Below are 14,560 nucleotides of genomic sequence, written 5' to 3'. Positions count from 1 at the left end.
CTATTATTGACAATAATTGTTTACATTTTATTACCTTTTTAAACCCTTTTTTTTTTTTTTGTGGAAACCTGTATCTGAATCGTGTTTTTTACAGATATAGTCTTACCCTGCTCATATGATATTCATTTTATTAGTGCAGGTCTTAAGATCTGAGCTTAAAAAAAGATTTTAGCAGAAACCCTGCTGTTTTAAAAAATGTGTGTTTGCTCGATTTTTACTTCATGTAATTAATGTAATTCAGTTTTTGCCGTGAAAACCTTAGATGCAGACAGCAATACAATACTATGGTCACGAGAGCCGTGTCTGTGGCGTGTGAAGCGTTGACCGATGCTTATCCTGCAGGTCATGAGTGTAGTGTCCGGCGTCGGTCCTCTCATCACGGCGGGCATCTTCTCGGCCACCCTCTCCTCGGCCCTGGCGTCTCTCGTCAGCGCTCCTAAAGTCTTCCAGGTGGGCGCCTGATCCGTCTTCGTGTGTTTTAACACGTGTGGTTTCGCTCAGTGATGTTAGAACAGGTCTTGCTGGTTTGATGGATTCTTCCTTTTCCTCAGGCCTTATGCAAAGACAACATCTACCCTGGAATTGCCATTTTCGGGAAGGGCTACGGCAAGAACAACGAGCCCCTGCGAGGATATTTCCTCACTTTTGGCATCGCCTTGGCCTTCATTCTCATTGGTATGATCTCCACAATTTGGTAGAGATCGTTAATGAATAAAACGATGGGATGGGTTGATGAGCTCACCTCGCTCTCACACATGCTTGTGTTTCTTTTCTCCAGCGGAGCTGAACGTCATCGCCCCGATCATTTCCAATTTCTTCCTGGCGTCGTACGCTCTCATCAACTTCTCTGTGTTTCACGCGTCGCTGGCCAATTCCCCCGGTAAGAGACTCGCGGTGATGAAGTCAGACTGTAGACAAGCTGGGTCACGTCCCCAGAGATGAGTGCTCAGATATCATTAGAGTCAGGATGGAGCGTAACACCCAGCCCTGAAGAGATGACTCTGAGACACTGAAGGGGCTTTGAGACGGACCGCTTCAGTGCGGTCAGGTGATTAGCCTTCAGAAATACACCACAGGACCTTAAGTGTTTTTTCATTTATATTAGCACAAATTTGAGACCCTCTTGCTAAATGATAAGGTTATGTCACCAAAACCCAATTAGTGTGGCAGCAGTTAAATTAAATAGGAACATGATTTGAAGTCTTTAGACTCGGTAGAGGCTGGTTTAGGACCCTGTCAAACAGATAACTAGTTAGTAGGTTGATCTGGGTGACTGCAGTCATCACAAGTAGAGAAAGCTGTGGGTTCCCATCATTCTCGTGGTCTTGAGGCCCCCATATACTCAGTTTAAAGACGTTAGAAATGTGTTTGCAGTGATTTACTACTAACAAACATCTCAGCTACATAAACGGCAGTGAGAAAGCAGCGGATAAAGATCTGCACTTCAGCGTCACAGTAGTGTCTGTGTTTTTACTCGTGTCTCTTTGAGCTCACGGAATCAGCGTCGTTTGATTTGGTTTGAAATAACGTCACACCGGTTTGTTCTGTGATTTCTTTTGGAGTATATCGGGGCCTATTCAGTGTTTAGCAAACATTTGCAGAGTAACAGTTCCTCTGAGATGTTCCTGTTTTAGAGAGTGTTCATTCCTGTGATGTGTTAATCAATCCTTTTTCATTTGAAATGAAAGAAAGTCTGTTTATTTCAGAATGACATCATGTGATTGACTGTTTCTTGTTTTTGAAGTTTTACATGTTTCTTTATTCTTTGTGTAAAGAGGTTTGTTTGTTCCTCAATACCAAAGCTCTAGAAGACCAGCAGGTAGATATCTTCACTTCTGACACTTTATCACTAGAGTCTGTGCTCACGATTTCATGAACGTAAAGGGTACGTGTCGCTCTTCTTGAGTGTTTCTGTACCCTTTACGTCATGTAGTGTCTGTAGCATTACAAGGTAACCGTGACTCCACTAAATCCCTGTACTCTAGTACATGTCCTGTGTTCCAGAAGCCTTCCTAGTCGTGGTAACCGCTCGTATGTATGCTAACTGGTGCTAACTTCATTTAATCAATTCTGTTCCCATGCTTTTGTGAAACTGACCCATTTCAGCTGATAACGCTAGTTAAGGACCCGGAGAGGCCGTTACCAGTCTGGTGTGAAATGTCTTGAGTGGGTTCTGGACGCTCTGATTCTGTGCGGTGTATCCCGTGCCATCCTTTGTATCCCTCGCTGTTACGTAACGGGGCAGAACGGCACAGTTAGCACTTTCCTACCACAAAGAACTATTGTTGATTTTATCCCAACTGTTCAGTTGCTCCGTTCCCGTACGAGGCTCCCGTTGTGGGCTGTAATTAGGCTATTTTGACCTTCTCCTGTGTTGCCAAATCCTGCCCGTACTGCAGCAGATGACTTCTTGTTTGCGGGAGTCTCTGAGCGTTTGCTCCGTGTTCTTCAGGATGGAGGCCCAGCTTCAAGTACTACAACATGTGGGTGTCTCTTGCCGGGGCCATCCTGTGTTGTGTGGTCATGTTCATCATTAACTGGTGGGCGGCACTCCTGACCAACGTCATCGTCCTGTCCCTCTACATCTACGTCAGCTACAAGAAACCAGGTGAGACGCCGGACGGTGAGGCCGAGCTTCAGCTGCTCTCGAGCGCAGCAGCAGGGCTTCATGGGATTGTTGTGGTCTTTCAGATGTGAACTGGGGCTCGTCCACTCAGGCTCTGACGTATCACCAGGCCCTGACCCACAGTCTGCAGCTGTGTGGAGTCGCTGACCACATCAAGACCTACAGGTAATGCAGACTGAGAAGAGAGTGTGTGTGTGTGTGTGTGTGTGTGTGTGTGTGTGTGTGTGTTTATCACCTGGTATTTATCATGTTATGGGAACAAATGTCTCCACAAGGATAGGAATACCAGTAAATGTTGACCTTGTGGGACATTTTTTTAGTTTCCTGCAAGGGTTAGAACAATTACACATACAGTCTTTACAGTATAAAAACATTACACTGATGAAGAGTCCCCATAAAACATGAAACACAACGTGTGTGTGTGTGTGTGTGAGTGTGATGTACACGTTTGTTCAGAACCAGCTGTGAGTATTAAGTGTTATGTCAGTTGTAGCTATTTCTCACTATTAATAATAATGTTAATGCTTTATGATTAGATATCAGTACTTAACCTTAGTTCAAGTTTTTATAATTCTTTTGCACTTTTCATCTGCTAATTATTTACACAATTTTTATTGCTTTTATACATTTATCTGCTTTATTGTATGTTCAGATCTTTTTGTTTTAAAGAGAACGTGTTATACTAAATTTCAATACTGTGATAAAGTTCCCAGTAAAAATCCTCTCCTATCAGTAGGTTTGCTTTCCTCGGACACTCAAGAGTTTTCATCTTCAGACTACGAGTGTACGGACAGGAAATCAGACAGGAAGTGTTTATTTAGAATTTAGTTGGTTAACCCATGTTTGAGCTCTGTAGAGGATGTTCAGGCGTCTACTCGCTGTTAATAAATGATTAGAAAGCTAAAATTTGAACTTAAAAGTGGTAAAGGACAGGGACTGTGTTGCCAGGTTTTCTTTAATCAATCATCACTTTTATTTATATAGTGCTTGTAGTAATAAAGATTGTATCAAAGCACTGAACAGAATAAAATAGGAGAATACGGTGAATAGAGTAAGTGTCCCCAGCAAAGCAAGCGGCGGCAGCGGCAATGAACCAGAACCCCACTATTTAAGTGTTGCTGCGAGTTGTTTTTCAGTGACCCCTATAACATGACATTCATCCTCTGGACTGAGTTTTTCCAGGGGGACCCCACCAAAACACGTGTTTTACCCCCTTGAAAAAACACTGGGCTATCATTTGTGTGTGAGGGGTTTTGTTTTTTCTTCAACCCTGGATGTAATTATGCACCACCAGATAAAAATGTAATACTAAAACAATACTCTTAAAATTGAAAAGACCTGATACTCTACACTGTAAAATATAAACATCTTGTATATCTTTGTCTTTGATTGTTATACAAGAAGTGTTCATCTTCATTTGACTCCATACAAAACCCTGACAGTGACTAAATGATTCAGATGGAATGAAGTGAGGATAGAAGAGAATAGCTTTACTGTGAGGACTTTGATCTCCTCGGTAAGGTCTTCTGCTGTGACACTGATGAAGAAGTTTCCCATCAAACTCTTAGCCTCCGCGTAATCCGCCTTTATTCTTAACATTTTTGCTTTGAAGCGGTCTAATCTGAGCGGGACTGGAGCCTGGAGGTCATGAGAATGTGTGTGTCTCCTCTAGGCCACAGTGTTTGGTGATGACCGGAGCTCCTAACTCACGTCCAGCTCTTCTTCATCTGGTCCACGCCTTCACCAAGAACGTGGGTCTGATGCTGTGTGGCCACGTGCGTGTGGTGAGTGTGTGTGTGTGTGGTGACTGTGTGAGCGTGCGTGCGTGTGTGTGTGTGTGTGTGTGTGTGGTGACTGTGTGTGTGTGTGTGGTGTGTGTGTGTGGTGTGTGTGTGTGTGTGTGTGACTGTGTGGTGTGTGTGTGTGTGTGTGTGTGTGTGTGTGTGTGTGTGTGTGTGTGTGTGTGTGTGTGTGTGTGTGTGTGTGTGTGTGTGTGTGTGTGTGGTGTGGTGTGTGTGTGTGACTGTGTGTGTGGTGGTGACTGTGTGTGTGTGTGGTGACTGTGTGTGTGTGGTGACTGTGTGTGTGTGTGACTGTGTGAAGTGTGGTGTGTGTGTGTGGTGACTGTGTGAGTGTGGTGTGTGTGTGTGTGTGTGTGGTGACTGTGTGTGTGTGAGCGTGTGGTGAGTGTGTGTGTGTGGTGACTGTGTGTGTGTGGTGACTGTGTGAGGTGTGTGTGTGTGTGTGTGTGTGGTGACTGTGTGAGTGTGTGTGTGTGTGTGTGTGTGTGTGTGTGTGACTGTGTGTGTGTGTGTGTGTGTGTGTGTGGTGACTGTGTGTGGTGTGTGTGTGTGTGTGTGACTGTGTGTGTGTGTGTGTGTGTGTGTGTGTGGTGACTGTGTGTGTGTGGTGTGTGTGTGGTGACTGTGTGTGTGCGTGACTGTGTGTGTGTGTGTGTGACTGTGACTGTGTGTGTGTGTGTGTGTGTGTGTGTGTGTGGTGACTGTGTGAGCGTGTGTGTGTGTGTGTGTGTGTGTGACTGTGTGAGCGTGCGTGTGTGTGTGTGTGTGTGTGTGTGTGTGTGTGCGTGCGTGTGTGTGTGTGTGTGTGTGTGTGTGTGTGTGGTGACTGTGTGCGTGCGTGTGGTGTGTGTGTGTGTGACTGTGTGAGGTGTGGTGTGTGTGTGTGTGTGACTGTGTGTGTGTGTGTGACTGTGTGTGTGTGTGTGTGTGTGTGTGTGTGTGTGTGACTGTGTGAGGTGTGTGTGTGTGTGTGTGTGTGTGTGTGTGTGTGTGTGTGTGTGACTGTGTGTGTGTGTGTGCGTGTGTGTGTGTGTGTGTGTGTGTGTGTGTGTGGTGTGGTGTGTGTGTGTGTGGTGACTGTGTGTGTGTGTGGTGACTGTGTGTGTGTGAGCGTGTGTGTGGTGTGTGTGTGGTGACTGTGTGTGTGTGGTGACTGTGTGTGTGTGGTGTGTGTGTGTGTGAGTGTGTGTGTGGTGACTGTGTGAGTGTGTGTGTGGTGACTGTGTGTGTGTGTGTGTGTGTGACTGTGTGTGTGTGTGTGACTGTGTGTGTTGACTGTGTGTGTGTGGTGACTGTGTGAGGGTGTGTGTGTGTGTGTTGTGTGTGTGTGTGTGTGAGCGTGTGTGGTGTGTGTGTGTGACTGTGTGTGTGTGTGTGTGTGTGTGTGGTGACTGTGTGAGGGTGTGTGTGTGTGTGTGTGTGTGTGTGTGTGTGGTGACTGTGTGAGCGTGCGTGTGGTGTGTGTGTGTGTGTGTGGTGACTGTGTGAGCGTGCGTGGTGTGTGTGTGTGTGTGTGTGTGGTGACTGTGTGTGCGTGTGTGGTGTGTGTGTGTGGTGACTGTGTGAGCGTGCGTGTGTGTGTGTGTGTGTGTGTGTGTGGCGTGACTGTGTGAGCGTGTGTGTGTGTGTGTGTGTGTGTGTGTGTGGTGACTGTGTGAGCGTGCGTGTGGTGTGTGTGTGTGTGTGTGTGGTGACTGTGTGAGCGTGCGTGTGGTGTGTGTGTGTGGTGACTGTGTGAGCGTGCGTGTGGTGTGTGTGGTGTGTGTGTGGTGACTGTGTGAGCGTGCGTGTGGTGTGTGTGTGTGTGTGGTGACTGTGTGTGCGCGCGTGTTCGCCTCATGGTGATCACCGCAGCTCTGGTCAGTGATTAGAGTGTGTGTGTCTGACCCTTTCTGAGTGGACCATGCTCTTTAACATTGTATCCATTTAAAAGAGTGTGAGCTGATCTCTGCTCTCATGTGTGTTTGTTCCCAGAGTTCCCGGCGGCCCAACTTCAAAGAGCTGAACAGTGATATGTTACGCTACCAAAGGTGGCTCCTTAACAAGAACTCCAAGGCGTTTTACACTCCTGTGGTGGCAGAAGACCTTCGCCAAGGAACCCAGTACCTGCTGCAGGTGTGTGTGTGTTTGTGTGTGTGTGTGTGTGTGAGAGTGAGGGAAAGAGAGAGAGAGAGAAAGTTTTTTTATTTTAGTTTTTCTATTAGCCAAAGCAGGGCTGGATGATACGGCCAAAAAAATCATATTTATGGAGGTTTTTTTTCCATATAAGCTGATTATCAATAATTATCTTTATTAATTATAAAAAAACTTTATTTTAAAATTAAAACCAGGTTTTTGCTCCATAGTGAAAATTTTAGGAAATGAACCATTAAATGTCCTTAAAATAAAGGTTTCTTATTTTTTGCTGCTTCTGTGTGATTTATTGTTTCAAATCAGGACAACATTGATGATTAGCATCATTTCTTTTTCTCACTGATAGTACTAGTTTAAGCTCAGGATGCAGATGGAAATCAAAAAATGGCATCAACCTGATTTTTATATGGTGAAATGTAATTAATCAGACTTATTTAAGTGTTTGTCTGAAAAACTGTTCTTAAACCCTTCAGTCCAGGCTGAATACACACACACTATATCTTAATCACCAACACACTGCAGTTCTACTGTATTTTATTACATCTAAATCATGTCAATAGTCAAATTACATACAAATACTCACATTTTGGACACAATGCCACGGTGCAGGTAGTGTTACTACAGTCAATGTGTTCTGTGTGGAGATCTTTTATCTGTGAACTAGTTCAGATCTCGAGTGTCTGCTGTCTCTGCCTCACAAACATTATGGTTATCTGTCTTCATAACATTTGATTGAGGAAAGTCACAATAATTACTGTTATAGATTTACGCCCTAGACCAAAGACAACAGTCAGCCTAAAATTGAGCTTTTTTGTCTTTTTGATTTCTTTGCTTCCTGCTTAGTACATGTGAGAACATAATCTGCTCTCAGCTGAATTCTGCATTATAGTGTGTGTGTGCATGCGTGCGTGTGTGCATGCGTGCGTGTGTGTGCGTGTGTGTGTGTGTGTGTGCGCATGCTGATATGACCTACATTGTAGGGTCTAAATTGGCCTCGGTGTTATTAGACACGCTAACTCCGGCTGTAATTCAGAAAGGCTGCATAAACATACCAGATATTTTATTAAACCGGTGTAAAGCTCTCTCTGTCCTCCACAGGCCGCTGGTTTGGGCAGACTGAGACCCAACACACTGGTGCTCGGCTTCAAAAACGACTGGCGCATCGGAGACATAAAGGAAGTCGAGACTTACATCAACCTGATCCAGTGAGTATTAACTTCTGTTTGAAATCAGACGTGTTGAAGAGCGGCAGCAGCTTTTATACGGTGATGAAGTGGTTTGTTTGTTTGTTTGTTTGCCTGACATCTGGACTCCAGATGAGTAACAGTTCATCAGAAGACTAGTCAGAGATCTGTGTGAATATGATCTAGTGCAGGCTGCTCGTGACAAGCTGCTCCCGCCCTAAAAGTGTTTTACATACACACACACACACACACACACACACACACACACACTTAGTGTTCTGGTGTTTTTGATGCAGTTTTCCCGTGACGTGTTCTAGTGTGTGTACAGCTGAAGAGCGGCTGCTGGATGTTTATGAACAAACGGGAGAAAGCAGCTTTGAAGTAAATGGTGTGGGTCTTCATCCTGTGAGACATTAACTCTTGTTTATTTGCGTGCGTGCGTGTGTGTGTGTGTGTGTGTGTAGCGATGCGTTTGACTTCCAGTACGGCGTGGTCATTCTCAGACTGCGGGAGGGACTGGATATCTCTCACATTCAAGGCCAAGGTACAGTACAGAGGCTACTTTAACTCTGTTATCTGAAGAGCGCTGGTTAACTACGTCCTCTCAGACAAACCAAGTACTTTAACCCTTTAAAGCCTGAGCTCGGCTGGATGAAATCATCCGTGACGTTCTGTCGGTCATTAAGTGGACTTTGACCTTGACCTCAGAGCGGCGCTGAACTCTCGATTGCTCCTGCAGATGACTCTTCGGCGATGAAGGACGTGGTGGTTTCAGTGGACATGAGCAAAGACTCGGATGGAGACTCGTCCAAACCCTCCTCCAAGGCCACCAGTGTCCAGAACAGCCCGGCCGTCCAGAAAGGTCAGTAGTTCTCCAGAGTCACGTGTGTCCTGGAAACATTCACTGGTTCTAGAAAAAGGCAGATGAGTGTGTTTCCCCGGGGTTTGGTCAGGTTTTCCCGCTCTGAGGGGACGCGGTGGTTTGTGTCCCTCTGGAGCCGGTTCTCATCAGAAACCCTTCAAGAGCCGTCTCGTGTGGCTTCTGACCGATCGAAGCGTGCTCTCTGAAGGGACCAGGCTGGAACACTATGATCGATTACTCTGAGGTCTCCGTCTGACACTGAAGGGCTCTCTGAAGGCTGAGAAAACAAGCATAAAAAACAAATATAGCCACAAGCGACGGTCAGCAGGGGTCAGACACGTGAGAGAGCTTGAGAACGGAGGACTCTCCAGATGTCCTTCAGGGCTCGCTCAGATTCGATTCTGCTTCACAAGTTTGTGATTCGATTAGATTTCAGTTCAGTTTGGATTATTTAGTGTATGTCAGCTGCAATACTTACCAAATTTTCTCAAGGAAAATAATGTCTCAATACAGTGAAATATAATGCGTGAGTCAGTTGGTGCAACTCTATTATAATATTAAGGGCTTGCAAGATAAAAGCTTGAGTGAAATGATTTATAAACACTTATTCTAATGTAATGCTAACTTTTTAAATCACAATTATATTTCTAATCTAATTTAAAATACATTGAAATACAAACATTTAAATGGTTTTTGAAAAAAGCAGATCTATTCAAACCAAAATTGAATCACAGTAAATCAGTGAATATATGTTTTATAGCTATTTAGTGGAAAGTAAGTTTTTCTAGCTGACAGACAGGTTTTTCTGAGGTAAATGTGACCATGAGCTGTTACACAGACGTCTTCTGTGTGATTTACATCGTGATTAAAGCACAGGAGACGACGCTGCTCTTAAACAGACTCAGGAGACCAGTGTTAAAAAGTGCAAAGCTTGTTGCTGTTTTTTGGATATAATGTCTGCTCCACAAGTGTGACGTTTCAGGTTTAAAGACTTTTCTTTGCTTTAATAAATTCTTAAAGGATCAGTCTTAATGAATTCTTGTTCCTGAGTCTGAGATCCTGACACACTGTACTTGAGGAGACTCCAGGAAGAAAATGATGGAGCCAGAGGCTAAAAGGTTCCTGATGGGGTTTTTTTTCACCTAATTGTTGACATTAATTCTTAATTCTTTTGCAGTTAACGTGTCGCTTCTTCTCCACCTGTTTTTTCTATGCTGACCCAATGAGGATTTCTCTGCCCAATGGTCATTCCTTTAACTTTGATCATTTTATTATTGCATTATTCTCATGGCATTTAATAATTTAACTTTTAGTCTGAGTTCAATCTCTATTTTTGGCTAATTTTATCTGGAAAACATGCACAATAATTCACACCTGAATATAAGGAGTATTTGGCTTTCAACCTTTCATATACCACTTATGTATGATTAAATACACAATCAATAGCAGTTTGTTTTGTTTTGGGATTGTACACACACACACACACACACACACACACACACACACACACTTTGATTAGTTGTCAGTTATAATAATCAAAATGAAAAATACACATTTGAAATATATCGGTCTGTGTGTAATGAATGAATATAATATAATGTAATTAGTGAATTAAATCCACTTTTTGATGATATTCTAATTAGGACCAGCACCTATGTGTATATACTTTTTTTTTGTTTTGGTAAAAGCCGCACACAGCTCTTCTTCACTGCGTGTTCAGAGGAAGTGTCTTCATCAGCAGCTCATCTCTCTGGTATGGTGTCGGTGTATACTCATGTTATTCCATGCCTTCTGCAGCTCAAGCCAAAGTACAATACATCCAGTTTATTTACCAACTCACTCCAAATGAACTCCATAAGGTTGAGGTCTGGACTTTCCAGGTGTCCAGTCCATCATTTTCAGCAGATTCCTTCCATCGCAGGTAGTTTCAGCAATAGTTTGTTTTATGAGTGTTGTAATGGCCAGTTCAAGCAAAACAACTCAAACCTTTCAGTGTTAAGTCAGCCCTGAAGAAACAGAATCAGATTTGGACTGAAGGACTGAAAGAGACTCTCTTCAGATGATTTTTGTGGAAAGGTTTTTAATAAAAGTCTCATTTGTGGTTTAATAGAGTTAATTTATTTGCTTCTATTTTTGAAACACGGCACTGTGTCACTGATGAGGGTGTGATGTCATCGTGTGTGTTAACTGATGATGATGATGAAGGTGTAATAAAGTGCAGCAGAACAAGCGTCTCTTTGTGTTTGACTGACGCACATGTTTTCCGTTGCAGCGTCGGCAGTCTTTAACCTCTTGTGTTTTTTCTGACATGGTCCAGATGAGGATGAGGATGGCAGAGCCTACACTCGGCCGCTGCTGAAGAAAGGCAGGACACTTCTCTCACTCTCTGTCTCTGACCTGCATGCTCTTTCTCTCGGTGCCGGTTTCGTGAGCGTCTCTGCTGGTTTGACCTCTGACCTTCACCTTTACGTGTGCTAGCCTGTGTTTCAGCTCCAGCGATGTCACTTCCTGTCTGTCATCTAATACTCGACGTCTTCCTGCAGGGCTGCTTCTCTTTCCACTGAAGTCTTGTTCCTTTTTTCTGTCTGCTAATGAGTGAATCTGACTGTGTATTACCACTTGGCTTCCTCTGATTGTGTGTGTGTGTGTGTGTGTTTCAGAGAAGAGGAGTCCGACGGTTCCTCTGAATATGGCCGAGCAGCGGCTGTTGGACGCCAGTCAGCAGTTCCAGCAGAAGCAGGGGAAGGGCACCATCGACGTCTGGTGGCTCTTTGATGATGGAGGTCAGTGCAGGAAGCTTTGAGAACATACACCTCCAGTCAAACCATGATGTGGGAAACTATTTATTATATGCTCCAGAATAAATCTGAAATCCAAATGTAACAGGGGACTAACGCTTACCCTGATTCAGAAATAACTGAAACTTATACTTCCTTAATGGGTTTAGTCTTTTTCTGGAACGGTCCTTAACCCGTGCAACTGCATCTTCTGAGACGCTGGGAACAGTTTTACTAAAGCAGTGGTCTTCACAACACCCAGAAAGATCATGTCAGTGATTTCATGACCCGCTTCTGTAGAACAGAAAATTGCACTTCCTGAACTATATAATCATGCGTTTCCATCTTTGTTGATAAATGCACAATTATATGCCCATCTGTTTGGGAAGTGCTGGTTTCTGCTGACCAGTCCAGTTCTTCCGCACTGACCCATCTGTCATTTCTGCTTGAACCTTGTCTTAAACGCAGAGCTAATGTCATGTTAGAATAATAGAAGTCCTGTCCAAACTGTTGAACCACATGAAAGTCGACTTTATTTACTTCACTAATTCACATTGCTAGTCTTGAACAATTAATCCGTGCAAGTTAATCCGCTTAAAACAACAAAAAACTGTTTGTAATCTGATCACAATCTGATCATTTATTTCCGCTCTGGAATAGCTCCAGATAGATGAAGGGTAGGCCAAGTGTTATTAGAGTCCTTCTCTGACGAGGTCAGTTTGACGGCAGAACACTGTTCAGACTTGAATGGAAAAACCCTCTTCAATATATATAGTTATATTTAGTTAAAACAAAAAAGACAAAGAATAGAAAAATGTATGCAATGTTATTTCAGTTTTGTCTCACAGTACAGCGCACGTTTATTAGGCTGCTGTCACTTTAAGACCTCATGCTCAGATATCAGGTGTGTGTCAGTATACTGGATCTGTCTACCGTTTACAGTCATATCTGGCTGTTTCCCCATGAATACTGTAAAACAGACAGTTTGATGTTTTAGCTGTGTGTTTGGCTGTGATAATCTGTGGAAAGGACTCTCTCTCTCTCTCTCTCTCTCTCTCTCTGAGAGCACATAAAACCTGTCTGACAGCTCTCCTCTCACTCCAGCGCTGTACAATCACTCACGCTCTTCAGCTCACAGACTTAAAACTGTACAAATGGTTCTGTTTGGCCAATTCTGAAGCTGTCCAGAGCGTCTTTCACTCTGTGCCTGAGCCGCTGAGAAACTGCTGTCGAGATCTGATAGTACAGCATTTCTGTTTTAAACACGCTTTTTATCACTGGATGCTTGAATACATCCATATACTGTATTATTTAATTATTGTTCCACGAGCGTCGGTGTCTTGAAGGCGATGTCAGCAGAAGGTCAGAGCTTCCTGTTTAACAAGGCAGACCTCTATGGGCTCTCGTCTTCCTCTGTTTAACTTTATAGCCGCTTTAAAGCTGTAAAAACGGTGTCGTGTGTTAATTCTTGTCATGACAGCAGTGAAGTGGCTCTGCAGCATTTCATTCACACACAAACACTGAGCCGTGACGTAAGAGCAGATGTGTGAGGCAGCAGTACAATAGTTTCTCCTGCAGGAACTTACACACAACAACAGACTGCAATAAAAGACTAGAACTAGAGGTGTGTGTGTGTGTGTGTGTGTGTGTGTGTGTGTGTGTGTGTGTGTGAGAGTTACACTATCCTCTGCTGCTTCTTATTTGTGATCTGATGTAACCCGTCTGCTTCAGGCCTGACTCTGCTGATACCCTATCTGATCGCCAACAAGAAGAAATGGAAGGACTGTAAGATTCGAGTCTTCATTGGAGGCAAGATCAACCGAATCGACCACGACCGCAGAGCGTACGTACCGCATCTGAGTGACGTTCAGACTCTGAGAGCTGGATGGTATTAGTATGCCAGCTCTCTCTAGCTCTGAATACATGTGGAGGTAGTGTGTGTGTGTGTGTGTGTGTGAGAGAGAGAGAGACAAATGCTTCCCATTGTCCTCCGCAGCTGCTGCCAGAGCCTTTGTTAGCTATAATTAGACGCTTTCTATGAAGACCTCGCAGCTGGAACACATGTTCAGCTGCACATGTGTCTTCATGATCTGAGGTCGTGATCATGCGTCGAGATCCTGGGTGCTACAGTTCTTCTGAGCAAACCCACTCTTATTCTCATACTATTATAGCAATTGCTAAGCAGGCAGCGGGAAATATTGCATGCATTATTTATTATTGCTTGATAAATATGTAATGAGACTTTGTTCTGTCCTTAGCATGGCCACATTGCTCAGCAAGTTCAGGATCGATTTCTCTGACATCACGGTCCTGGGTGATATCAACACAAAGCCCAAGTCAGAGGGGTATGAACTACACCACACTCCTCTCATTACATACTGCTTCACTGTTATTGTTTGTGGGATGTGTGTTTAAGATATTTGAGGGCCTTTGTTAGCTAATGGCATGGGAAAATCCATTCAGCAATACATAATGATTCATAGAAAAATCATAGAAAAAGTTTACTTTTAACCATGGCTGGATGATGACTCTTGTTACTTAAACCCCTGAGCAAGAGTTCAGAAGAGGATCTCTCAGATCACCTGATCTTTTGTTGGACATCAGTAATCGATTAGAAACCTTGAATCATTTTTGAAAAGACGTTCCACTTCAGCGTTCTCTGTGCTGACCTCTTGTGTATTCGTTCAGTTTGACAGAGTTCGCTCAGATGATCGAGCCATATAAGCTGAGAGAAGATGATATGGAGCAGGAAGCTGCTGAGAAGCTGAAGAGCGAGGAGCCCTGGAGAATCACAGACAATGAGCTGGAGCTCTACAAAGCCAAGGTCTCCTCACTCCTCCTTTCACAGCCATTCTTGAGACATTTGAACATTTTTTTTATCATTTTCATTATGCCTTGCCATAAGTGGCTAAGGGACTGTTCCTCATCTATTACCAAATAATCCTGCTGTATAAGTTATGAAATCTTATTTGACACAATAGAAGACTACAAAACATTGTATTTTCAAACTTTATGTAACAAAATGGTGCAGCAGGAAACATCATTGCTGGGCAAAATATGTGAACCTTTGAGGAAGGTTTTTCAGTTAATAAGATAAAAACGAGGTCCTGTCTGGTCCTCATCGGTTTAGAAGGAACAACACTATCATTTAGAAGAGAACTTTTCAATCTAAACCT

At 43.6% G+C, this 14,560-nt stretch overlaps 1 protein-coding gene across 2 annotated transcripts in view; it reads left to right on the top strand.

Moving 5' to 3' along the window:
• The window catches only part of slc12a2 (solute carrier family 12 member 2), a 38,813-nt gene that overhangs the window by 23,092 nt on the left and 1,161 nt on the right, over window positions 1-14,560 (top strand). Inside the window, exons 11-25 of one of the 2 annotated variants that reach the window (XM_043250435.1) lie at window positions 343-450; window positions 552-675; window positions 779-880; window positions 2,453-2,608; window positions 2,692-2,791; window positions 4,299-4,410; window positions 6,403-6,543; window positions 7,660-7,766; window positions 8,210-8,289; window positions 8,485-8,607; window positions 10,925-10,972; window positions 11,268-11,390; window positions 13,116-13,227; window positions 13,643-13,729; window positions 14,073-14,208. In XM_043250435.1, coding sequence (XP_043106370.1) covers window positions 343-450; window positions 552-675; window positions 779-880; window positions 2,453-2,608; window positions 2,692-2,791; window positions 4,299-4,410; window positions 6,403-6,543; window positions 7,660-7,766; window positions 8,210-8,289; window positions 8,485-8,607; window positions 10,925-10,972; window positions 11,268-11,390; window positions 13,116-13,227; window positions 13,643-13,729; window positions 14,073-14,208 — 1,659 coding nt within the window. The remainder of the gene's footprint in view (window positions 1-342; window positions 451-551; window positions 676-778; window positions 881-2,452; window positions 2,609-2,691; window positions 2,792-4,298; window positions 4,411-6,402; window positions 6,544-7,659; window positions 7,767-8,209; window positions 8,290-8,484; window positions 8,608-10,924; window positions 10,973-11,267; window positions 11,391-13,115; window positions 13,228-13,642; window positions 13,730-14,072; window positions 14,209-14,560) is intronic. The other variant, XM_043250437.1, reaches the window with a different exon arrangement.

Source organism: Puntigrus tetrazona, chromosome 10 (assembly GCF_018831695.1).
Source record: "Puntigrus tetrazona isolate hp1 chromosome 10, ASM1883169v1, whole genome shotgun sequence".
NCBI classification, from domain to species: Eukaryota; Metazoa; Chordata; class Actinopteri; order Cypriniformes; family Cyprinidae; genus Puntigrus; species Puntigrus tetrazona.
The sequence above is the reverse complement of the archived record's forward strand: the minus strand, read 5'-3'. Positions and strand labels throughout refer to the sequence as shown.